At 39.8% G+C, this 24,757-nt stretch overlaps 1 protein-coding gene across 3 annotated transcripts in view; it reads left to right on the top strand.

Moving 5' to 3' along the window:
• The window catches only part of ELMOD1 (ELMO domain containing 1), a 45,804-nt gene that overhangs the window by 16,626 nt on the left and 4,421 nt on the right, over window positions 1–24,757 (top strand). For all 3 annotated transcript variants that reach the window (XM_027658142.1, XM_027657298.1, XM_027658973.1), the window contains exons 4-10: window positions 10,876–11,021; window positions 11,150–11,178; window positions 12,368–12,465; window positions 16,628–16,757; window positions 19,797–19,930; window positions 21,137–21,205; window positions 23,527–23,577. In XM_027658142.1, the coding sequence (XP_027513943.1) occupies window positions 10,876–11,021; window positions 11,150–11,178; window positions 12,368–12,465; window positions 16,628–16,757; window positions 19,797–19,930; window positions 21,137–21,205; window positions 23,527–23,577 (657 nt within the window). The remainder of the gene's footprint in view (window positions 1–10,875; window positions 11,022–11,149; window positions 11,179–12,367; window positions 12,466–16,627; window positions 16,758–19,796; window positions 19,931–21,136; window positions 21,206–23,526; window positions 23,578–24,757) is intronic.

Below are 24,757 nucleotides of genomic sequence, written 5' to 3'. Positions count from 1 at the left end.
GGGAAATAGTAATGTAGAACAGTGCTTGAAAAATTATGGGCTTTTGCTTTCCCATTTTTGTCTACTGTCTGGATTTTTGGAGTGTTATTTGTGAAAGCAGAGAAGGGGAGATGCTTGGTGAAGAGGTGCAAGTGTTTTTGAAACTGATCATGCTCAGTTTGGGGGAGAAATGTCAATTACTTGCTCCTACATATGACTTGCAGTTGTTTCTCCATAAACCAGGGGTAGAGCGAAGGACTTGAGAGACAACAGCTATAGGTGCAGAAAGCCCATGTTGTCTTTGTTCTGTAGTCAATGAAGAGAATTGAGCACTTCTCAAAATTAATACAGATCAAGAGCCTAATTTGTGTATAAACCAAAGAAATCATAACCTGTCTGGATGAGAGAAACCTTTTCAAGAGAGCTAAAACATATGCTTCTGTATAGAGCATCTGTCACTATATTTTTCTCCCTTTTTAGACTGTTTACAGCAGAGAGCCTTATACACTATGGATATTAGCATCATTACTTCTAGGCTAATCATCTATAATGACTTTGCTGCCAAGCCAGACTTGGCTTAAGCATTTCTGTGGAGTGTTTGGGTCAGCTTCCTCAGGTATCCTGAGCCAGCTGCAAAAGGATGCTGTAAGCAGGACATATACAGGCCAAAAGTATAAAGCAAATATTTGTTTGCTAACATCCACAAAAGACAGATAAGATTGAATGAGCTAAAAATTAGTGTGCTTACTACCCTGATAGGCACCAGCCAGGAGGGAAAGAATTGGCCTTGCAAGTGGCCCATGTCTTGGGTGGTCCCAAGTCTTCCACCAGCTCCATTGGTATGGGTCCAGTGAGCTGACAGTTCACAACTAACCTGGATAACATCCCTGTGGTGCTTTTTCCCTTTATAATTTTATATCGTCTCATTCTGGAGCCTTCCTTCTGGGATCCTGCTAATTATTTCCATCTCAGCAGTCCTGCCTCAATAATTTTTACCTTTCTTTCTCTGTACAGACTTATTCAGCAGCCTGACCCAAGGTCACAAATTGGTACCATAAGGGATTTGGGTCATGAGTCCTGCATAAAGTGGACTCTACCATCCTATGAGTGGAGTGAGAGCCTCTGACTGGGGTCACAGAGGGTGTTACAGCTTGCTCCCATAGTGATCTGCGATTTCCTGAGCAAAAAATAATTTTGATCCCTCCTGATGGAGATGCTGAGCTACTGCCAACTTCTAAAACTGCTGTCTCTCCTCCTGTTAAACTACCTGTTCTGCTCACCTTTGTCTGTCCTGCCCCCTTGGTGAATTTTCCATGTTGGAGAAAGTGTCCTGTTTTGGATATGTGGGTTCCTGAGGCTGTCTTGAAGAAACTGCCTCCTGCTTCTCTTTATAGTATTTCTGAAGTCAGTTAATCCTAGAAGATTTGAGAAGTCTTGGTGCTGTTGGATTCTCTTAAGTGGTAAAAGTGGATATTTTGAAAAAAAATTGCTTGTCTAAATAGCATAGTCCAAGATTTTGTTGTGGAAAGTCCAGTATGCCAAATACTGTACAGGAAGTTGGATTAAGGAATGGGGAAGGGGGAGAATACAAAGCACCTAAAATAGGAAAATACTGTTGAAATAGGGAACCTATTTCTGTTTACTTACAAGCATCTGGATTTTCTTATTTTATGTTAATCCTTTGACATGAACTGATAAGAGTACTCTCCTCATAATTTGTCAGTACAGAAGAAAAACAGAGATTAAAATGTAAGCTGGGGTCATACTGGGGATAATGATTTTTGTTATATGTGTTGCAGCCTGTGGTTGCAGGTTCGTGATGAAGAATAAGGCAGTGAAGGGTGGAGCTGCAGGGACGTATACATGTGAGGCAAGGATATTAAGTCTCCCAGCTTGGAAATCAGCTGGAAAATAAACAAGTTAATATATATTGTGTCCCCTGATGTTTGTCCATTACCGCCAGCAGCAGCCACCTGAGAGTTTAAAGTGTTCTTAACTGTTTTTGAAGATCAAACGCAGGGCTGGGTGTTGTGTGCTGATGGCAAAGGCTGCTCAGTGGCACAGTATTTTCCTTGTTGCACAACATGGAGCAGACACTGGACTAGTATCAATCTCTGCTGATGGCAGAGATTATCTCTACATTTGAAACCAGTGAGCTTAGTTAAGTCTGCTCAAACTGCAAGTCATCTTGTTGATTGCAACATGGAAAATGCCATAAAACGGACGGAGGGAGGAACAGGGCTTTTATCTGTGAAGTTAAAATAACCTCAACTTCACTTTCTAAGTAGTGGCAGTACTTTCCCTGAAGCAACTTCATGTAGCGTGTATTTGCCTGGACACCCAAGGAGGACTTTGAACAGTGGCTTTCAAATCCAGCTTGTTGTAAGAGAAAGCTCTTTCTTACCTATAGGCAGACCTGCCACTCAGCTCTAAGTTTGTCAGCTGAAGACACACTGTAGTCTGGTTTTTACTGGAGCTGGTCTTCTAAACAAAACACTGCAGTTGTGAATACAGTAATTGCTCATGTAATGTATGTTGTTGTGAATAATGTAATTACTCATTAGTGTAATTTGCATGCTACTTTTGCTGTGCCTACTACTCATCTGTTGGACCTTTGACATGACTTTTTAGAATCAGCTTGACATCTCCTATTTCTCTTTTGACAGTCTGTTTTGTGTTTAATATTAGTGAATTGTATTTTTCTTCACCCCCCCCCCCAGCCTTTCAATTTAAGAAGACTTGTTTAGTGTTCTACCATTCTGTGTTTAGTGAGGTTGAAAGACACCTCTGGAAATCAAATCCTATTGCATTGCTCAAAGCAAGGTCAGCTATATCAAGTTACTTGAGGCTGCGTCCTGTCACATTTTAAGCATCTCCAAGGCTGGAGATTCTGCAGCCTCTCTGAACAACCTGTTCCTTTTGTTTAGAATCCTAGGTGTGTTATGATCAGGTTCTTCAAAATTATTAGAAATGCCTCTGCCCAAATTAAGGTGCAAACGAGACCATATACCAAAGTCAATAGTATGGATTTTTATTTAACATTAAATGTGAGGTAGAGATAGAAAGAAATAGGAAAAAGAGAGAGGCATGGTAGAGAAAGAGAGTGACAGAGAGACAGATTAAGTAAAAAAAAAAATATGACCACTCCATGGATTCTGACAGCATCCCGTTGATCCTCTTCTTATGGTCTTCTCAGGGGTGAGAGTCACAGTTTTGTCGAAGTGATGGTTGCAGTCTGGATCTCTCAAGGGAAACCCACGTTGGTGAGGGAAAAAGCCCCATGTGGTGATGGAAGAAGCCCCACATAGTGAGGGAAGAAACCCAAGTGTGGTTAGGGAGGAAACCTCTGGTGGTAGGGAAGTCCCATGTATTTATTATGCTTAGGATAGGTAGGAACATCCCTGGTACCTCCACTAGGACAGGAAGTTTTTCACTGGATGATGTAATACTGGATCACTGGATGTTTTCTGAGTTTTTGACACCTTCTAAGATGTTAGAGCTGCCTAATGTTACATCAGTGCATTGAGTAATGATTGAGTTGAGTCCATTATGGCCCATTATGGCCTGTCAGCAGAGATGAATATCTTCAGGCTACCTGTGAATTGTTGCAGTAGTTCCCCAGAGGGGAGTTATCATAGCTAAGTCATTTGTGTAAGGACAAAGAAACACTACTCTGCCTTGCAGGACTTACCTCTTTCCTTACCTTGTTCAACACACAGCTTGTAGCCTGAGGTGTCGAGTGTGCATGCCTGTAGCATCTGGGCGGTTGCTTCGAACAGCTTGCATCTTGGTTGTCTGAGCCATCAGCATTCCAGTCTCTCACACTTGTGGATATATTCTTCTCCTGGGATAACTGGACAATAGTACCACCTTTTTCTTATCTCAATCATTTATCTTATCATAGTACAAATTAGTAGGTGTGGGCTTTGGGTGAGCAGTTGCTTCTTTGCAGAATTTGCTACAATGTTTAAGCCATTAACCAATTTCAGTCTCTCAAAAGGTTGGAAAAGACTTTTAAGATCATGCAATCCAACCATTAACCCAGCACTGTCAAGTCTACCACTAAGCCATGTCCTTTAAGTGCCACATCTACGTGTCCTTTAAGTACCTCCAGGAATGGTGATTCCACCACTACCCTGGGCAGCCTGTTCCAATGCTTGACAATTCTTTTGGTGAAGAAATTTTTCATAATTTTCAATCTAAACATTACATGTTGCAACGTGGAGCCATTTCCTATTGTCCTGTCACTTGTTACTTGGGAGAAGAGAATGACTTCCACCTGGCTACAGCCTCCTTTCACACAGCTGTAGAGAGTGATGAGGTCTCCCCAGAGCCTCTTTTTCTCCAGGCTTAGCAACCCCAGCTCCCTCAGACACTCCTCACAGGGCTCGTACTCCAGACCCTTCACCAGCTTTGTTGCCCTCCTTTGAACATGCTCCAGTGCCTCTATGTCCTTCTTGTAGTGAGGTGCCCAAAACTGAACACAGGATTCAAGGCATGGCCTCAGCAGTGCCCAGTACAGGAGGACGATCACTACCCTGGTCCTGCTGGCCACACTATTGCTGATACAGGCCAGGATGCCATTGGCCTTCTTGGCCACCTGGGCACACTGCAGACTCAGGTTCAGCCACTGTCAGCCAAAACCCCCAGATCCTTTTCCATCAGGCAGCTTTCCAACCACTCTTCCTGCAGCCTGTAGCACTGCCTGGAACTGTTGTGACCCAAGCACAGGACTCAGTACTTGGTCTTGTTGAACATTATACAGTTGGCATCAGCTCATTGATCCAGCCTGTCTAGATACCTCTGCAGAACCTTCCTACGCTCTAGAAGATCAACATTCCCATCCAACTTGATTGGAAAAGGAGAAGCTTTTATTAAACAGACGGTCTAGTATTTGGAATAACTCTAAATCCTTGAATTTAGACTCTTGTGCTCATAGCCTAATTCAAGGTGATGGCCAAATGAAAAGAGCTGGTTTAGTTTCTTTTCTTTCTCAGCTTGCTCTGATATTAATTATTCCTGAAATCTGAAATATTACTTATGAAATATTAAAACTGTTTCTCCGTTAAATACTTTATCTTTCAGTGCTTTTTTTTGTAAAGGGATTTTGTGGAGTCTGTCAGTGACAATTCCACTTTGACTTTAATTTATCTTTAGCAACTGAAATAATAACAACTTGGAGAGCCAACTGTAGCAGACATTTAGATTTTCTTCAGTAAACCCTAGAAACTTGACACCCTCTCTTGATCTACTGCAAAAGAATCTGTAAGCACTAGCAGAATTTAAGCATAAGATCTGTTACTGGAGTCAGATCAGATAAAATGAAAATCAAATCACCAAACAGCAAGAGAAGCAAAGTGAGGAAAGCTGCTGTTAAAAACTATTCTTATGTCTTCCTTAGTTGCCACGGTGACTTACTTTCATGTCTAAATGAGGAGATAAGGTGGGTTTCAGTTGTCAAGTCTGCAAAGGCACAGAATGAAAACAATTTCTTGTGTTTTAAAGGAGGTGATAGCAGGTCTGCCTATGGCAGAAATGGTGATTGGTACATTACTTCTTGGTTGACCTTGTATATACACTGTAAGTTACGCACATAAACCAAAGACAGTCAAGGTAAATAAGCTCCTAACAGGCTAGTATCACTTGCTTACTCACCTAGTCAGACACCTTATCAGCCATAACTAGTTTGATTTCTCAAACTGTAATCAGAATTCTCAGAAAGGAAATACTCCTGTAATCCACTCTTTTCTGAGCTGAGTATGTCCTTCAGGAAAAATAGTTGTGTAAGAATCTTTACTATCTGTATGACCTGAAACAGGACACACAGGAAAGAAAATGATGTATAAGTAGATTCAGTGACTTTTTTTCATTCTTTTAAACTACTGGATTTGATGTTGGGGTATTTTTGGTTGGTTTTGGGGGTTTACTTGCTTCCCTCCCAATTTTAAGTCCAGTAGCTATCACAGAGTATCTAGCTGAAGTTTTCATTTTACCCTAAGTGTTTGTGTTTGTTACTGACTCTGAAAATATTAAGGTTCTGAAATTACTGGGGGAGGAAATAAGCACCTTCTATTTTATTAGTTTCAAAACTGTTGCACAGTAATTAATCTCTACTTTCCTTCAAGAGGTATTTCATGTTGCATTATACATACATCTTGTTATTTAGGTGAACAGATAACACAGGAAAGAGCTTCACAGAAAAACTAGGCAACTTTGGAAACCTTTGCTCAATTTTGCTTCTGCCTGAAATTTCAGTCACCCTGAAATAAAAAGACAGACTTCATGAAAATATGATGTCATAATGTCACTGGAGAGAGATGTGAATTCTAACAGCCATCGCATGTGCTGTTCCTGTCACAATGAAAACATCAGTCAAGGGCAAACGTTGAGAATGCCTTGTTGAGAACCACTTGTGTACTTCCCTTCACACCTTTAGGGTGTGAAACAAGAAGCTCAATGTTCTCTGCTTCTTGCTGCCTCGTGCTTTCTTTCCCCAGACAGATCAGCACGTGCTGTGGAGAATAGAAGCACTGTGACTGTAGCATCAGTACTCTTACTTTTTGACTCTAAATTTCTCCATGTCTTGCAAGGATCCTAACAATTGTAGAAACCCCTTTCTTCATCACCTTCCTTATGGAAGAGAGCTCTCCAGAACCTGTGCTGAGCCCCATTATTGCTGATTGGTTGCTTGATCGTTTTTTTTTGTACAGCATCCTTGGCAAGGGAGCTGGCTGTTCATTTGACCTGTGCACATCAGCATCTTATTGTGCAATTCTTTCTTTGTTTTACTTGAATAAATGTTCATATACTGTTGGAATGCAACTATGAATATACGTGGGTCTAAATAACAACTTGTAATACAGAGGAAGAAGGAGCTTGTATTGAAATGGGAAAGAGCAGAGTGTGAGTCTCTGAGGAATGCCTTAATTTCTATAATATTTCTGTTTTTAAACCTCACCTCAGGATCTGAAATCCTACCGTATATGACCACACAAACTGTTTTCTGTGCTGCAAGGGCAAGAGGGGGGAAAAAGCACAAACCAACCAACCAACAACAAAAACAACAAACAAGAACCACAGAAGAGATTGACTGGAGAGGAGTTTTGGAACTGGACACTAAAACAAACCAGAAGTTAATGCCACTGTGCCGTAGTCAAACACATGGCTCATGCTGTACTTTCATGGGAGTTCTTTTTCATGATACACTATGTTTTGTTTTATAGCTGCCAGTGTCTCAATTTTGCACGCACTGAAGTGCATAGTGGCTAGCAGAAAACTTGTCTTACCTAATCACTAGTGTACTTTTATTATAGGACTTCTGCAAGCAAGAGGTGCCTTTTATAAAGAACTTGTGTTACTTTTTATGCCTCTCATGTTGCAAATGGAAGATTTCAACTAGTGTAAGCCTGAGATGGATGAGTATTAGAAAACTGAAGGTACCCACAAAGGCTAACTTTCTTCTAGTCAAAACTAGTGTGTATTTGTTTGATTAGTAATAGCAGATAAGTATATTTTAGTGAATCATAGATGTAGTGTTTGTGTGCTGTAGTGTCATGCTTTTAATAGATGCATTTTTATTAACCTTTATGCAAACCACAGCCAAAGCAGAACTTTAGTGGAGAAAGTGGTTGCAACTATATGCTCACAACACTATCCCATCTGGAGTTTTTCCTTTGATTTGCAAATCTGTCATTGAGCCTAAGGCAGAAACACATAATTCAAATGCACTTAATACCTTCCCTCCTCACTCCCCCCCCAAAACTTATGCACATCACACAATACAGTACTCAAAACCTTGTTTTTAAATAAATGGGTTCAGTCCTGGAGGCAACTAAGTATAGGCATGAACTTTCTTAGAGGACATGGATTTTATGGGAGCTACCTAGCTCATTAGAAGGAAATCTTATTACATAGACTGTTGACATGAAGTTAAGTGACTCTGAGTCTTTCCTCTCATTTTTTCTTATAAATGAGATCTCTCTGTGGTTGCTCTAATAGAGACCTAACCTTTGTAAAGAAAGCAGACCTAAAGAAAATAACTTTAATTTCTACTACAAATATATGATGAAAACTCAGAACTTTGTTTTACCATACTCCACCTTTCAGCTTGGCATTTTTCTCTTGTGTTTGTTTTTCTGTGCCTTCAGCCTGACTACAGAGCTGACTTGTGTTGAGGAAGCCAAGGGATGGCTATTCTTCGAATTCTTCAGGGATGGTAGACTAGTCAAATCTATGAAGGTTGATATCAAACATCTGTTGGAAAACCGAAATGTCCAATGTTAACTTAGAGGGTTTTCTAAGCCACTATTAGTGGTTACAGTTGAAGATATTAGTTGACTTAATGTGAGATTGACTCTTTAACAGACATATATCCTAAGAACAGGTTGGATGGGGCTTTGAGCAGCTTGGTCTAGTGGAAGGTGTCCCTGCCTATGACATGGCTGTTGGAACGAGATATCTTTAAGGCCCTTTCCAACCCAAACCATTCTATGATGATTCTGTGATTCTACTTCTAACTATTGAAAACTTAAAGAATGGCTGTTGGTTGATGATGGCTTTGTCTCCTGGTAACCAGTCTTGTTCCTAATACTGAAGGCGATAACCTGCTGTAAAACACAAATTAACTCCTCACAGTAGTGTGTTCTGGCACATCGTGCAGGAGGGATGAGGGGATGTTTTGGTGTCAGCACCTGAAACTTTTTTTTTTGTCTAAAACTTGAATAAATCATGGGACTGATTTCTCATTCACTTTGTATCTAAAATAGTGGCTTCCCATTGCATAAAACCAAGGGGGTTTGCCTGCATGCAGGCATTTGGGAGTGCTAAGTGAATTAACTAAAAGTGTGAAGATAAAGTGGATGCTTTTAAAGCATGTTAAGTACTTGTGTTGATGCTTTCCATTTAATGTCCATTTCCATAAAATGTCTTTAGTTCCCTTAGCTTAATCCCTCTTCAAAGATGATTAAACTAAAGTTAATATAAAGCAGATTAAACTCCTGTGTAGACATTAACATGCATTAATTCATCTTCCCTTCCTTGAATGTCCTTCTACAGCATGCCCTTCAGGATGATTTTAGGAAGTGATCGAGCTCTTCAAGCTTTATTAAATCTATAACTGATTTGAGTATCTAAAATTCAGTAGTTTGAAATAACCACCGCACTTCATTGAAAAGGTTAATAGAGTTTGCAAACAAATAACCGTCCTTTGAAAACATCAACAGCAGAAAATAATGGGCTAATGATGAATATGCATACACACAGGCTTAGAACATAATGGCCCAAATTATTTTTGACTATTTATTGGCAAGCTATCATGTCAAAGCAGTATTGATGTTTTCCCATAATATAATAATGGAATATAATCACAGAGAGGTTGAGACTGGAAGAGACCCATGAAGGTCATGTGGTCCATCCCCACTGTTCTAGCAGAGCCATCTAGAGCCAGTTACCCAGGACCATGCCCAGATGCCAATGTTCCCACTGTCATATCTTTGCAACTTATCTTTTATGAGATGTGCCTCTGAACCCAGGGACCACGGGTGGATCCTCCCCCACCTTGTGCACCCTGTGAATCTGTGCCTTCATAACCATAGAAACAAGAAAGCTAAATTGTTTCCAAAAAAGTTTTTCCCCCTTAAATCTGGGTTTGGGGTGTGTTATGTAATTGTGGCAGTGTGTGGGCTTCAGTAGCAGCTGCAGTGCTAATAAGGTTTAAAATAGAGCATTTCTCATGTATGCAGCCTTTTTCAGGCTTTCATAGGATCACAAGATAGTTGAGCCTGGGAGGGACCTGAGCAGGTCTCTGGTCCAACCTCCTGCTCACAACAGTTAGCACTGACACCAGACTGGCCTGCTCAGGGCTTCTTCCAGTCAAGGCTTAAAAAACTCTGAAGAAGTAAACTGCACAGCCTCTCTGGGAAACCTATGCTACTACCTGACTGTCCCCATGGTGAAAAAACTTTTCCTCACAAGACTGATCATCTTGTGATCATACTTGCTGTCCCTTGTCTACTTGCCCTCCAGCACCGTGAAGAGCCCAGCTCTGTTTCCTTCATGATCTTCTCATAGGCACTGGGGGCTGTGGTTAGTTCCCCCTGGAGGTATCTCTACATCAAGTGGAACAAACCCAGCTCTCCCAGCCTCTTCTCACAGGGTTTGTTGTCCAGTCCTACCATCTCCACTGAAATACATCCTGTTTGTCAAAGTCTGTCTTCTGTTACCGGGGCTCAAAACTAGATGCAATAGCTAAATAAGGGATTTCTTGGCTTACTGTCAGTTCTGTACTTTGTGCAGCATCAGTGCTGTGTAACAGTTGATCTTGGAAGAGCTGGTGAACCTCAGGGTAGGTTCTTAAACACCCTTTCTGCTGAAGTGGAAGCTTTGATTTCCTTAATTTTAATTCTTAGGGACCTGACATGAATGCTGTCAGGATGTCAAGTTTGTCAGGATAACCAGCCAATCTATTTGGAGCAGCTGGTTGCAGAGGCAAAACTAAGCCAGGGTGTAATCACTCCCTGGATCCTCAGCATCCATTATATCAGGGTGAGCTGTACTCCCTTCTCATGTTTCCCCAAAGCATTTGTAGGAACTATACGGCTTTTTTTTTTTTTTTTTGAGGGGACAAAGACTTTTTATAAGTACTCTTCTGAGAACTCTGGAGTTGACTGTGCTTCCAGTTCTGGTGCTTTGTGCATGAGTTGTTTTGTTGGCTAAGACTAAAAAGCACAATTTAACATTTACCGGGATAAATGTTTGTAGTGTGATTGCTGCTTTTGCTTTAAAGGTTTCCTTAGGCAATGGGAATTTAGGATGAGGAAGTACTTTCTGTTTGGGTGGTGACAGCATTGAAACAAACTTTGCTCCAGACTCTTATTTTCAGACTTCTTCTTTTGCCAGGATGTTTGTCCAGGTATGCCTGTACTTCTACTGCAAATGCTTGTGGCGCTGCCTGAAATTCGTGGTCAGGAAACTAACAGGTCAATGTGAATTGCAAAGGATCTGTTACAATACCAAACCTGGAGCTGCCAGAACTATGAAAATAGGTAACTGCAAATACTTAGTTCTGCACGTGCTAAAAATAGTATGACATTATCATAAATAAACTGTTAAATGGGTCCAGTGTAAATTTAGCTTGTCTGACATGGTGCTTTCAAATACTGTTCTCTTACAGAGGCATCACTGAAAGGTTCAAAAAGTAAGGTAAGTGAAAGATCTCATCATTCACCTTTTCTATTGTGTCTCGTGTTGTTGGATTGTTCAGTTTGCTGTTTGCCCTCCCAAAAAATCACTTTAAGATTTTATATGATTTTACATTAAAACAATTTTCAACTGAAGACGGTCTTGTGGCTGCAATAGCAGGTGATCTTGCAAAGTCAGGTAGAGTGTCCTATGCTCCAGGGACAGGCACACTGTAGCAATGATGGAATCAAGGGGAAAACAAGCCATGGTGGAGAAGATGAGAATGATGTTTTGTAATTCAGGGTTTCTTGGCTTGATTCCTCATCCTGTCTTAGAATATCTGTAATCTGCAGTCAGTCACTTACACACTTACCAAAAAAAATCAGGTTTTTTGTCTGAAAAGCAACTTGCACAACTGGAAGAGCAACTTTACCAACTTTATTCTTTTCTTTTATTTTAAATACATTAATGGAGAAAAACCTCTGTCACTTCATCCTTTCACTGTGCCACTGGTTGTGCTAACCTAAGTTCTTCTCTAAGGCATTTGTGTATATGTTAAATACCATTCAGGCTTTGAATTCTCTGTCATGAAAATGAGTGATGTTGAAAAGCTTACCTCAGCATTAACAAAAATGATGTCATGTAGCTCTTAGTTCAGCATAGTGCTTCCAAATATATTTCTAGTACAAACAGAAAGGCAGAATCCTATTTAAAAGCTTGCATTTAAGCAACTGTGTAGTTTACAAATGAAGCATCAGAAAATTCAGATGACATGTTGGTTTTTGGATGCTGAACATCCAAGAGCATCTCTACAAAGTGCAATGACAAGTGAAACGAAAAATGTTGTGCTGTCTTACTGTAACATGTTGAGAGAGGGAATGTCAAATAAAGGCTAGCAATTCTGGTGGAATTAGGTGGATGGTCTGAAGCTCCTTCTTGATCTGCACTGAGGCCTTTGATCCTTCACTGACAGCTGCCACAGAAATGCAATACACTACAAGGGCATGGCAAAGCAACTCAAGTTTTTACAGGGGGAGTGTTTTGAAACTAGTCAGTAGGGTTGAATAGACTGGAAAGATGTGCATATATGTTGAGTTGGGTCTTCTGGACTCTTAATCTGGAAGCTTTTATGTATCACGTTTGCCATTGCTAAATTCTATTGAGTAATAGCTCTTATAAGAATTAATATCTGTTTAAAACTTCTTTTTAGCGACTGCAAACATCAGTAAATGTTCACCCTGATGCTATTGAAAAAACAATAGATGACATCATGGAGCTGAAAAGGATTAATCCAGATATAAATCCACAGTAAGTTCATGGTTTCCTTACAAAATAAATGGGAATTATTGATATCTTCAGTGCCTAGGTCCGTGGAGAGCTGGTTTTCCATAGTTCTTGTGGCACATGATTTGAAGATTAATTCTGTCTCTCAGCATACAATTCCAACTTCAGTTCTGCTGTCAAAAAAATTATGGAAAAATGAATGATCTTTTATGGTGACTGTAATAAGCAAGTTCTGTCTAGCTGCTTCCTGAATCACACTGTCTTAGTGTATTGTTGATGCATGGACTTATGGGGGTCACTTCCCCAGGGATACAATTCCACCAAAGCAGGGAGTCCTGGCAAGGACAGTGATGGCTTCTTAGCAAGGCTATATGTGACCTTTTGAACAGGGAAGAAATCATCCTATTGTAACTGATACAAACAGTATACTGGTTAATATTTTAAAACTGCCTTTAATTTTCCAAACACAAGTTTTAATGATACGACATAACTGATATTGGTAAGAAGAGATTAACAACCAACCATTACATTTACAAGTGTGTATTTCAAGAGTAAGCAGTAACACTTTTGTGGTTGCCTTACTTCACAGCCCCAACTTAAGGAACAATCAGCGGGAGAAGTGTTGAAAGCTGTATTATTCAGGCAATCAGTCTGAGGTTCACTCCTCTTCCCGAGCTTGAAGTAGATATACAAAATGGGCATCCATACATTGATAGCTACCTTTCTTTAAGTGATCAGCAGCATAAACAAGGTCTTGCTGCAACAACAAAACCCAAAAGACAAGTTGGTAAAATATCTCCTTAAAACAGTGAGGAATGGGGGCCTGAAAAGTGCAAGGTGATGCCACCTACATAGAAACATACCCTGCCACTAAATTACTCCTTATATTAAAGTAATCATAGTTCTTCTAAACTTTGGACACTGCACTGAAGTTTTACGTGTGAGCCATCTATTTTATACTGAAGTTTTCTGGAAAAATTTCATCAAAAGCAGGTCAGCTGTTTCTCTAGACATGATTAAAGAAAATCCAATGCCTTGTCTTCTCTTAAACAATTAAAACCTGCATCCAAACTGTCTTGTTCAGAAGCTCTCACCTTGCCTTGCATAGTAGACTTGAAATCTCCCAGGGTAAGGACAAGGGGGCATGTGTCATACTGTATGTGTTTCTGCAAATCTGTATGCAGTCATTTTTGTTAATGTAGCATCTTTGCAGAGCTGAACTAGCTCCCCAGGGGTGCTTGCACTGAGCTTTTCTTGAAGGCTGTGGGCTGCTGTGACCTGAAGAGGAGGAGGCAGGACACAGTAATTTTCCTTTGTCAATGCCTCTGAGATAAGCGCTTATATTTAGTGGTAGGAGCAAGTAGGTTGAATAACCAGGTGGTGACATGTGCGGTCTACACTAACTATGGAAGTAGACATAGAATCATAGAAAGTCTTGGGTTGGAAGGGAACATAACAATCATCTAGTTCCCATTCCCCTGCTCCACTTTTGGACTTGCCTCCATCTGGTGGAGCACCTGAAGATGAGTACAGTGGGGATGCATGCCCAGGTACATTGCTCCTGTGCTCTAAGAACTGCCACAGCCGGTACAAGGATGACAGCGAGGAGGCGTGGGACATCAGCAACTCACCAGCATTCCTGTGCTTGGCAAGCAGGAGAACAAAACCTTAATGAGAAGGAGAGTGGGGAAATTAATTCCACCCCCAAACCTCCACCCAAATAACATTGCACAGAGCTTTTGACTGTTTTTAGATAAAGTGGAAACATGGCTTACTTTGAATATGATCTGCAATGTGTATCTTAAATATATATATATATAAAATATAAAATTGTGTGTATATATGTGTGTGTATATATACGTATATATATATAAAATTGCTCTGCTTTGCCACATCCTGTGGTTTGCTTCTTTAAACTATTCTGAGGCTATAGAGTAGCTAAAAACATTATGGCTGTGGTTTAGTGATACACTACAGTATTTCACATGCAGTCTGTCTGGCATTTCAGCTTTTTTGAAGTGCAGTCTTTCTGTAAAATTGAAGGCTAGAGCAAATGAAGCATGTTAAAAAAAAAAAAAAGGACAAAGCCCCCCAAAATAAACAGATAAATAGCAAAGGAGGGAAAATGCTGCAGAAGTTTTTCTTAAAGGGTTATAGCCTCAAATAGCATACAATTGCAGCACTAGAAATGGCCTAATGCTGACATCTCTGTTTCTGTAGATTAACTGTGGAATCATTCAGATTGGAAAAGACCTTTAAAATCCTTAACCGAGCACTGCCAAGTGCACCACTGATCCATGCCCCTAAGTGCCACATCTGCATGTCTTTTAAATACCTCCAGGAATGGTGACTCCACCACTTCCTTGGGAAGCCTCCTCTAGGGCTTAATAACCCTTTTGGTGAAGAAATTTTTCCTAATATCTAATCTAATCCTCTCCTGGGGCAACTTGACGCCATTTTATCTTGTTCTGTTACTTGTCACTTGGGAGAAGAGACTGATGCCCACCTGGCTGCAACCTCCTTTCGGGTAATTGTAGAGAGCAATGAAGTCTCCCCTGAGCCTCCTTTTCTGTGGGCTGAACACCTCCAGCTCCCTCAGCTGCTCCTCATTAGACTTATGCTCCAGCCCCTTCCCCAGCTTTGTTGCCCTTCCCTGGGCATACTCCAGCACCTCAGTGTCTTTCTTGTATGAGGGGCCCAGTGCTTTACCTTGTTAAACCTCATACAATTGGCCTTGGTCCATCAATCCAGCCTGTCCAGATCCCTCTGCAGAGCCTTCCTACTCTGCAGCAGATCAACACTCCCGCTCAGCTTGGTGTCATCTGCAAGCTGACTGAGGATACACTTGATCTCCTCGTCCAGATCATTGGTAAAGAAAGTTATTAAACAGAACTGACCTTAAAACTAAGCCGTGGGGAACACCACTAGTGCCCAGCCCCCAGATGGGTGTAACTCCATTCACCACCACTCTCTGGGCCATCCAGTCAATTTTTTACCCAGCAAACAGTGCGCCCGCCCAAGCCATGACCAGCAAGTTTCTCCAGGAAAATTCTGTGTAAAGCCATGTTAAAGACCTTGCTAAAGTCCAGGCAGACAATATCCACAGCCTTTCCCTCATCCACTAAGCGGTTCACCTTGCCATAGAAGAAGATCAGTTTAGATAAGCAGGACCTGCCTCGAAAGATAAGCAGTGAAAATCCTTCTACTCAGAAAATTTAACAGTATTATGGAATAAACAATATGTTTCAGTATATCAGACAAGACAGATGAGGAACATGTACAGCTTAATATCAGTGCAACCTGCATGCCACAGAGGAATGAGGGTGCAGACTTAGCTATGCCCTCCAAATTCATACTAGATGTTCTGATAATTTCAGAATTCATTAAATATTAAAGAATTTATTCCCATATAGAAGTAAAAATTTCTATGAGCATGGCAGTTGTGTACTGCATAACTTGCATTTCATATTATAAAATCTTAACGTAAACTGAATAAGCTGCTGCTTGGTGCAGTTTTTTTTGTTGGGATTTGGGTTTTTTGGGGGGATGTTTTTTCATGTGTTTTGGTTTTGGGTTTTTTGATGATGCATCAGGAAATGTAAAAGGAAACACAAAATCTGCATTATAATGAAAAGAACCATTGTGACAATTCTCAACATGAGACCAAAAAAACCCTGCCTGGCGGCAGATCTCTGAAACTCTATTACTTCAGGGTTTTGGCTTCTTTATGCTAGCTTTTGTGGCATGGAAGCAAAATGAATATTTTTAGCTTTTTGCTGACTTTCGTCTCCCCCTCACCCCTTTTCAAATTCACATATCTGATCTTAGGGTATTGTTTGAGAAACTGTCGCTCGAATGAGGAGAAAGATTAAGTAATGTGCTTGTTGTAGACATTCGATGCTGCTGCGTATAGTTGTAATGGGATCTCAATGTGAAAATCACTGTTCAGTTTTTTTAAAAATCCCAAATATTATCATCTAAGAAAGGCACTAAATATGACTGTACATTTCACAAGGCCTTGTTTAATGTAATATTGATTTCTTGGAAATTTTCCCATTGCAATTAAAGTGTTAGACTATCAATTCATGGATGTAATGCTACTCATTAATTAAATGTGTATGTACATGGTAACCCTGTTTCATGGCTACGTATGATTGAGTTGGATTATGTTGCTCCCCCCCCTCAGATTGGGAGTATCTCTTCAGGCATGCCTGCTGCAGATTGTGGGGTACAGAAATCTTATTGCAGAGGTCGAAAAGCTGCGCAGAGAGCCGTATGATTCAGAGAATCCGCAACATGAAGAAATGCTTCTGAAGGTGAGTGCTTAAGAGGTACTTAGAGGGCATCCTTTGTTCATGTTAGCTCCAAACAGCCTGGTTTATAAACCTCTTTAAAACATTGAGAGGTATTGTCACCTTCCTCCATCGTGTACTTGTTTTAAGACAAAACTATACAGCATTATAATCAGGTCTGGGTATAATACCTGCCAAACAAGCAGCTCACTCCCTGGTTGATGAATGGATTTTCCTTGGCTGGACTATATGTGGGCATTGGATACGTAGTTCTTATAGTGCAGAGCTGTTACCTGCAGTGAGCTCTGGAAAAATAGCCCTAAGTCCTACTTCAGTACAGCTTTCTTCAATGTAAGAAGGGTATTTTTCTTAATTAACCAGAGTAAAAATTTTTTCTTCAGTTCCTTTTATCTTTGAAGACAATAGCTATGTATCCCAATGGCAAACATCTAGATTTTTATTGTGTGGAATGGAAGGATTAACATTTATAGTTACCAAATATGTTTTGAAATGAAAACAAAGTGAAACTGTTCTTTGGAAAATACAGGTAGAGTTATGAAAACCATACCAATTGGGTTTTACTTCCTTCATGCTTTCAGGAAAGCCTCACACTATAAAATAAAACAATAAAAGCATTTTTTATCTTGATACCATAAGCAGAGGAAGAGCTAGTGAATTCCTGTATTAGAAAGCAATTGACGAAAGAATAAAGGGTCTGGAAAATAGTCTAATAGCAAGCCCTGGTATTTCTTCCAATCCTGTTTCTGACCCTATTCCACACTTCAGAGAAATGATAATAAACATAGAATAAGTGATGGTGAGCTTATTATCTGAAAGCAAAATGCCTTCTTAGAGAATTTTCAGAATTCTTATAAAAACCTGTTTGGTTGTTGTTTGTTTTTTTCCACATATTTGAAACAAAAATATTGAAAACTTAAATACCACTACATCCAAACCACACTCTATCTTGCAGTGCAGTGCTTTACACAAATTACAGTGAGAGCTTTTGGAAATTTTACCGTAGTTACTCAGCCTTCCAGATACTTCCAAAAATCCCAGTAGGCATATTATATAGGCACTGTCGGATGCAAATAACTGTTTCTAAAAAATACCTCACATGCTCAGAGTCTGTGTAGGTGTCTAGAAAGCTGCTGTATTTAAGGTTGACCCTCCGAGAGGTGGGAGTCTCACCAAGGAGTTGTTAAAATCCAGAGTTGCCCTGAAGGAGGGCTCTAACCATCAAGCAGGCTTAGGCAGATGGACTCGTTCTGTTCAAGTCCAGCCCCAGTGCAGCCTAATGCACGAATTTCTGGGGGTAGAGTGAGTTTTAACTAAAAGGACACACAGATTTACCCATTGAGGAAGCCTGTGCCTTGGAGGTGAGCCTACATTGTTGGTCCCTGAAAATAACGCTGCTGGTTAATGAGTGCCTTTGGCTCCAAGAAAGCATTCCTAAATACACTGGGCATCTACACTGCCCAGAGAGCAAGAAGTGGGGTCTGAGGATGGGATCATAGGCGAGAAAGACCAAGGAGCTGGCTGTGGTCTCTTTCCAAGCCACTCAGCCTGTGAGGGCAAGGTCCTGAGAATCATGACAGCACTGATGTGTAGTCATGTAAATGCTTTAAAAACATAACTGCTTGAGCATAAAAGCAGAATGGAAACAGTATTTGTCTGAGGAAAGATTAAACAGTGCAGCTTATGCAACATTATGCAAACTCATACTGTTGAAAAAAGTATCAGTTTCACCTGAGTATTAGCACTTGTTTACAGCAGGTGTTTTGCTTTTGCAAATGTCAAATGGAAATATGTCCAAGGGTTTAATTCATTTTCCAACCCACACCGTGGAAGAATAGGCCAGTTGCTTTTCATTCCTTCTATGCACTCTGCCAAGTGATCTCTGCAATGGGTAATTCAAGTTCCTAATGAGTATCATTTATTCATGTTTACCAGGAGGGCACTTTATGAATGAGAGAGAGATTAACTTAATGTGATTGAACTAATGATTAATACTGTATTTACTGTTGATGGCTAAAAGATAGCAAATATGGTTTAAGCAATGATGCTTTACGCAGTCATTGCAAAGTGAAATCATTAAAGTTTTAACATTCCTAGGGCACTTAATTTTAAATTCAGCTAGGATTGCTAAAATTAAAACAATTTCTGTTTTTTACTGGGGAAATGTGTATACAGCTCTTTCCCTTGGATAGGCTTTGTCTAAGTGCATTTCTTGAGGCCTCACTCACCAACTCATGATTGGTTATTAATTCACTTTTTTTCTTAATTCTAAATACTGATTTCTTAATATACTTTGGAAAGAGTGAGTCTGAGATACGGCACATGAGGTTTGTATTTGACAGGCGTCAATTTAGGCTGCTTTTAGGTGCCCAGCAACATAGTATTTAGGCACTAAAGTCACTGGACCAGTGCAGCTGAGTGGATTTATTCCAGCTGGCGATCTGGCTTCTTAAATCATTTTCGCCTTTTTTTTAATGTGAGATCAATGAATGATTCTTCCCTTAGATAAATATGATGGTGGCACATGCTATTCTTGTATGGATTTTATTTTTTTGTGTGTATTCTCTGATTTGCTTTTCAGCACTGTTGTAGCCAAGTCAGCACTCTTGATTTATAACCTTTCCAGAGACTTGCAAAAGATGCCAGAGAAAAGATTGCTGCAGAGCCTCAGGGACTTGAGGGCTGATTGCCTGCTGCTCTGTCAGTGATTTACAACCAAATCCAGCCCATTCCTGTCTCTGTGCTTAGGGAGGCAGACACCACATTGATGAACAAAGCGTGAGCAACACAAGTCTTTGTGTGAGATGTTACAGCAGCTGTCAATAAGGTCGGAAGGGCCTTGTAGGGCTGAAACATCTGCAGTTCTTCAGAGCTGTTTGGGATTTCCCCCCACACACGCACACACAGAAGAATTTAATTTGATTTTGTGTTCCAGTTTCTGGGATAGCAATGCAGTGACATTACATCAGAACTTAGTTTAAAAAGAAAAAAAAAGCCATACTAATGTGTGGAAGTTTAATTATGTTTTACTTGTAATCTTCCTAGTTGTGGAAATGCTTGAAGCCCAATTCACCACTGAAAGCTCGGATTTCAAAGCAATGGTGTGAAATTGGTTTCCAAGGTGATGATCCTAAAACAGACTTTAGAGGGATGGGTCTCCTGGGCTTATATAACTTGGTGTAAGTACGTTCCTCTGTATATGGGTTTGTGTGTGTCTGAAGTCATGAAAAGCAGCATTACTTGCAGATTTTAGCAAGTCTGTGAGAATAACTTATAAAAGTGGCAGGGACTTCATATTAAACAAATGAAAGAATTTATTTGCTTGCCTAATTTTTGGAGGGTTTCTCTCTTCAAGGAATTCTCCTCTCTATCGGTATTCCTCATTCAACCTGGTAATACCACTTGCTAAGCCCTTTTTTTAGTTTCTCTGTGACACAGTGAGTTAGCATTCTCTTCCCACGAGAAGGAAACTGTAAAGCATATTTTCACCAGTATCTAGATCTCCTTCAACAAAATGCCCTGGAAGTATGTGGGTGGGAGGGTTATGTTACTGCTCAGCCACCTTCTTTGGGAATTTCGTGTTGAATCCTTAAGCAAAACACTTAAAATGCAACCACTGATGGCAGACTTCTGTGGTTTGACTGCTACTTCAATTTCTGTTGATACTCAAAATGAAGCATTGAGTTTACATCACTTCTTCCTTCCAACTCAGGAACACCAGGTGTTAGTACCATAGCTGTGCTTGGTAATTTGGGAATTGTCTAATGCCTGTTATTTTCTCCAGGTATTTACTGCAGGTAGTTATGTAATTCAGAAACATTTGATAAAATAACCTTTTCCTGTGAGGGGAAAAAGAAATATTTTCTGCTTTTACAGATTGAAGGACATAAAATCCACTGTCCGTATGTTCTTTTCTAGCAAAGCTCACTCAAGGATCTGGACTCTTGACTCCAGCTTTGAACTTCCATGGGAAATTAATCCCTACTGTGTTTTTAACTTCTTAATCTTCCGTGATGACTCTTATCTTGCATAATGAATCTGCCAGATCAAGAAGCCTGAACTGCTTTCTCTTGAGCTCAGCACCTGACATGCTCTAGCAATAAGCAACTGATTTTCTGTAGGATGGGTAGAGAAGGGACTCTGGTAATGCGCATTCACTAAACACTTACAGGATTGCACTTGTAGTTTGAGGCTGCTTTAATCTTTTATTTTGGAGATCTGAGTGGTAGCTCAAAGAGTTTAACATGTCACACACTCCTCATACTGTGTAACACATGCAGTGACCTTTAAAAGGGTGTGTATGAACAGCTCAGTATGTCTCAAGATGCTTTTTTTTGTTGTGTTTCTTTGACAACTCACCCTAAATACCCTATATATGTCTGCAGGTATTTTGCTGAATGGGACACTGAGGTAGCTCAGCAAGTTCTCTCTGATTCTCTTCACCCTAAATACAGGTAACGCTTGAAATAATAACTTGAGAGAGCACTGTTCTGGCTCTGTCTCAGAAATGGGGCTGGGTTTTCTTCTCTTTGTTGGGTGTATGCTTGGGTATTGCCACATGCTGTCTGTTTTCAAGTACTGATCCTGTAAACTGATCAAGTACAAGAGGTGAACTTGTATATTGAATCTTGGAAATAGTTAAATTTAGTGTTAAATGTTTTCACTTCTAATTTCAAGTGATTTTTGTATTTTTATTTACCTTTCTTTTAATTTGTTTGTGTTTTTTCATAATTAAAGAGAAGTCACTAAGAAGGAACTAAGGTATTTTTTTTCTTTTCTCTAAGTTTTCTGAGATGCTACATGTAAATAAACATCAAACCGTACTGCAATTTGGCATGTTATAAACTGAAAATCTTTGTTGCAACACCAAGAGATCCATATTCTTTTCTTCAAACTTGACTCAAACATAGCTGGTGGTGCAACACTGGGTGCATATGAGCATGTTAATATATCAAAAACTAAATTCACCTTGCTTGATGTAGCTGAAGTGACTGACTTGATAATCATAAGTAGTCTAGGCCAAAAATTTGTTAGCAGAGCTGAAAGGGCCCTTTATTTATAGTCATATAATCTGTCTACCTTCACTAATGATGATCCCAATCTGGTGAGTCCATTGTCTTGATTGTTGAGAGATCAGGTACTTTCAGATGTCAAAAGCTGTGTTATGGGCAATTTGGGAATATGAGATTTACTCCATAATTATTGGAGGGGTCCGGTAGCTCTTATCCAGTTACATAGAAATCAGTTGCCTTAAAAGGCATTTTTCTTCTGCCAGAAATGTTAGATGTCCAGACAGCTGGTCTACATCTGAATTCTGTGAAGCTTTTGATCTCCTTAGGGTTTTTTTTGTGATTGAGTTCCCAAGGTAATTCTATGACAGAAAGCCCATGGAACATATTAGTATTCCTCATTTGCATGTTTGATTACCAAGGGCAGTCTTGGAGTGCTGTGTGAGTATGTGCAATTTCTACGCCTTGACAGAGCATTCAGCAGAAGGATAGATGCTGCTGGGGGTGCCCATGGTGGTCTTCCTGATGCAGTTGCTTAGCAGCTGTGCTGTTTTCTGATAGGATCGTGATCAATGAATTTTCTGTCTTAGTTGAACTGTATTGCTTACCCACATCCTATGTGTGCCATCCTTATTATTCATCTTTACCTAGGGTTTTCTAAGTGTTGTTATGCCACATCCTGCAAAGATGGTTAAGATTTTAGAGAATGAGTGAAGAATAAGGTGTTCTGTATGCTAAGCCATTTAGAAGGTGAAGTTTTGTCCTTGTGCATGCCACGTAGTAACACTCAGGTGAGGATGGATATGAACCTATTAATATCTTAAATACTTAATGACTATAAATATACTATATTTACATGAAGCTCAGGGAATTGTTTTTAGTGTAATATGTACTTATTGTAGTTCAGGTATAGTCCAAGAACTACGCTTTCACACATGGTTGTCGATAAAGTGGGATCTAAAGCTTGCAAACTCTGACTTACTTAACCAAGGCAAAACTGCCACAGCCATGTCAAGGTTGTAGCCCACTGGTTAGGGTCAGTTCCATGCCTGCTTTTAGCTGGGTATAAATGCAGGCAATGATTTCTGCTAAACTTCCTCATTTGAATAGACTCAGACCTGGCTAGTGCAATATTGACTGACTGGTTGGATCACATGGCTTTTAAAAATCATTGAACAGCTGAAATTTAGTCTAAAATCAATCTGTTCCCTAGCTAATTTTATTTTAAGGGAGGTTTCTTCTGTGTCCTTGAAAATCTCCACATTATTATGCCAAATAATAGAAAATGCTGTTCCTTATTTTTGGCCGTTGAGTGGTTTCTAATTTGGATAGTCATAAAAACTGACAGTCAGAGGAGTATTTTTCAGGCTTGCTGCCTCAGGTGAATCATGCCTCCAGTGATGAGTCTAACCATCTTTGATTAGTTAAATGTAATTTCAACTTTTTGTATAGCTGAAACTTAACTGAAGTGGATCATCTTTGTGGTCAATATAGAAAAGAACTGGCTTTTACTGTGAGCATTGACATAGGTACCTATTTTATAACGGTGAGACAAGTTTATGGGCAATGATACAAAGCCAGTTACCCATTTCAAGTCTGTTTATATCAATCCATGCGGTCAGAAGCAGAGTTAAACATGCTTAGCCATGTCAATGGAAGTAAAATATCATGTTCAAATGTTATAATGTCAAAGAAACTGAAAGAAAATATTTGTCAGTTTGTAATTCATGGCAATATCTGAGTTTTAATTACTTTTTTTTCCTCAGCCAACTCAGCAAAGCTGAATGGGAGAAGAAAAAGTTTGATAAGGCAATTGGGTAAGTTTAAAGATCTTTTTAAAGTTGCAGGTAACAATGATGCTGTATATTTGAGCAGAAAAAGGTGTTCCCTGGCTACATTTTAAAGGAAATTTCTGGGAGCATCTATTGTCTTAACCACACCTTGGTGTTGATCAAAGATTACAGGAGAAACAGTTTGTTAAATTTAGAAAAAAATAACCCAAAAATTCTGTAGCAAGGAGAACCTTTCTCTGTATGCTATACGTGTAGTGCAGTGATGAATATGTTTAATTCTTCTTAACGTGTATAATGTGATCAAATGTCACTTCCTGCTGTCAAAGCCAGGTTCTGAACTGCTTTTAGGAAAACACAATAGGGAAAAAATTGTAATGACTTTTTTTCTTCTTAAGAAGTGGGTTTGGTGCAGCTGCATTATTCACGAGTATGGAACTGGATGTTCCTCCTGTGTGTGTCTGAAGATCTGTAATATATCCTACTGTCCATATTTCACTTCTCTGTGAAACACGCCTCTAGGTCTCATGCTGCAGTTGACTTCTAGACTAGTGTTTATTATTTTTTCCTCTTGAAATACAGCAAAGTTTGAAGAAAAGGAAAGTATTTTAGTTTACTTGATAGAGGCAGTTGAAAAAATACCCAGAACAGTCTACAGAAGACAGCTGTGTTTAGATGAGAAGAAAAAAACTGTCACTGAATATCCAAATATGTTTTCTTTTATCAATAAATGTCAGTGTGAGACTTTATGTGTTTTCTTGGGAAATAATCACTGCCAGAAATGTCAAGTTCTTTATGCACGCGTCTCACAAATAAACTTTCAGATTCTGGGTTCTGTTGTGCCTAAATATACTTCACTTGATATCTCTTAGCAGGACAGGAGTTTGCTTCATGAGTTTGATTTTTCTTGGGTTCGTATCCAGTATGCTTTGACTTAGGTTTTTGCCTGTTTTCTGGCCTGTGTATCTAGTTCACTTCTAGGAAGAAGTGTGAGGTGACTCAGATGGATCTTTTTCACAGGCTTTTTAGCCGTATGAATGTCTTTATAGGATGGATTGTTAAAATCTGATATTCCTAACTGTGGGTAATGAGTTCCCGTGGGGCAGATAGTTTAAAGTAGCAAATGGTGGGTCATCCTGCAGCCACAGCCACCGTGTGGAGTCCTTGCCCTGTTGCAGAGGTGAGCACAGGAGCACAGGGACATCTG

Source organism: Corapipo altera, unplaced genomic scaffold (genome assembly GCF_003945725.1).
Source record: "Corapipo altera isolate COAL_440 unplaced genomic scaffold, ASM394572v1 0, whole genome shotgun sequence".
NCBI lineage: Eukaryota > Metazoa > Chordata > Aves > Passeriformes > Pipridae > Corapipo > Corapipo altera.
Note: the sequence above shows the minus strand (reverse complement) of the source record. Positions and strands in the feature narration are given on the sequence as shown.